This window comes from Portunus trituberculatus, chromosome 40 (genome assembly GCF_017591435.1).
Source record: "Portunus trituberculatus isolate SZX2019 chromosome 40, ASM1759143v1, whole genome shotgun sequence".
Taxonomy (NCBI): domain Eukaryota; kingdom Metazoa; phylum Arthropoda; class Malacostraca; order Decapoda; family Portunidae; genus Portunus; species Portunus trituberculatus.
This window is the reverse complement of record NC_059294.1, coordinates 10,487,501-10,489,286: the sequence shown is the minus strand read 5'-3', so window position 1 is coordinate 10,489,286 and position 1,786 is coordinate 10,487,501. Positions and strand designations below refer to the sequence as shown.

The 1,786-nt window shown below is 54.8% G+C and overlaps 1 protein-coding gene across 1 annotated transcript in view; it reads left to right on the top strand.

Annotated features, from left to right (window-relative positions):
- Positions 1-268: 268 nt before the first annotated feature.
- Positions 269-1,786, top strand: part of LOC123515842 (orphan steroid hormone receptor 2-like) — a 125,291-nt gene continuing 123,773 nt past the window's right edge. Inside the window, exons 1-2 of the mRNA XM_045274728.1 lie at positions 269-362; positions 579-682. Of these exons, the coding sequence (XP_045130663.1) occupies positions 269-362; positions 579-682 (198 nt within the window). The remainder of the gene's footprint in view (positions 363-578; positions 683-1,786) is intronic.

Sequence of the window (1,786 nt, the reverse complement as noted above, 5' to 3'; positions counted from 1 at the left end):
GGGCTCAGGTGAAGGAGGCATCGGGCGGGAGCAGCGGCGGCGAGGGCTGGCGGAGAGCACTAGCGTGGTGCCCTTCTAGCATGAGACTACTATAGATAAGCCCCGCGCTGGCCTGCACCTCTCCGCTGTACACACCCACGGCAGCGGGGCGGCTGGACCGGTTTCCAGGGCCTGGTAGCGACGTTTTTTTTTTTAAAAGAATCTACGTATCCATCGGCGGACGCCAGATGAGATATGAGAGGGTCGAGCGTGGCTGGGCGTAGGGCGCATGCGCCGTGTCCCGCCCTCGCCACAGCGCGGCCACAGTCACCACCCCGACCCGCGAGGTTACAGCAAATTACCTCAGTTCGTATCTCGACGCGGTGGGGAGAGGCGCGGCGTCAGCTCTCTCCGGGCCGGAATATCCTTCGTTTTGTGTCTTGTTGTTTTTGTTTTACACACCCATATACCAAATGTTGAGTGGAGAACACGGGCCCCGCGCATAGGGATGTGTAGCTGTGGTGGTGTACTGCTAGCGACGTGCCTTACTGGAGGATACGAGTGTGATAAAGCTTAGTTTGGGGAGTTGTGTTGATAAGAGCGAGCGAGAGGTGGACAGGACACTCGACCTACAACACGGCAGACGCAGCACTCCGTCTTGGCCAGGGCAGCGGCACAAGCAGCACCAGCAGCAACTCTCGAGGTAAGATGCAGGCTGGTGGAGGCGGGAGACTGGCACACACACACGAGGGACGGCAGGCAGCTCCCAGCACGTGACGTCATGGCCGGCCCTGTCCTGGCCTCCTCACTCACTATTATATTAACGTCATGAAACAGGAGATGAGGAGGCACGGGGGCTGGGGGGCGGCGGGAAATGCCTGACCTTAGAAACCATCGTGTAAAAATTCTCCTTAAACCAAACAAACGTGGAATGCAAACATTTCGTCACCTGTGCTAAGACGGAACCGTAGAATAACGTATAGCGACTATGACGTAACGTGTTGCTGGAAAAAAAAAAGTAAGGTAAGGCATATTGTATTTAATATTGACACGGCGAGGCGAGGCGAGGCCTAGCTGGTCCCTGCTGCTGCGAGGTCACTGGGGAGAGTGGCCATCGCGGAGTCTCTAGCCAGTGCTTCCGTCTCCCCGGATGTCCTACGTGAGTGCCAGGGCGCCGTGCAGGGGGTGCCGGCCGCGGGATGATGCTGGGATAGTGAAATAAAACCACGCGTGTTGGGGTGGACGGCAACACCCCCTTACTAGGGACGGTACTTGGCGCTCATCAATGGGAGTTGTGGGAGGCGATAACTCTCTGCGGTAAAGTTTGCCTCGACCTCCTCGTATTTGAGTTATGCATAAATTATTATCGATTCACCATTTATTAATAAATATCAGTTAGCGAGGTGCTGCCAGTGAGCGGTGTGGAATGTGTCGGAGACGTGGGGGGACGTTAGCAACAGTTAATATCTTCTGCGGAAGGTTTGGAGTGGACGAGCTTGCTCTGGGTCGGATTCTAGCGCCTACGTGTGCAGTCTTTACCTTTTATTTTACCTTTATATTTACCTTGCCGTCACCCTCTCCGTTCCCGTTGACACACAGGCGTTGACACACGGATGACGCTGTTCCAGACCAGCAGACAATCTACGGGCCTCGTGCTGCCGGGAAAGAATAAAAAGTCATCCCTTGCAACGCACGGAGTAAGATTGCAATGTTACCACCTTGTAAACAAATGAAACCTTGCGAAAATAATACCATCGCTTTTCATTTTTCCCTTGTCCTCCGTGTCGTGCGGAGTGTGCTGATGAGG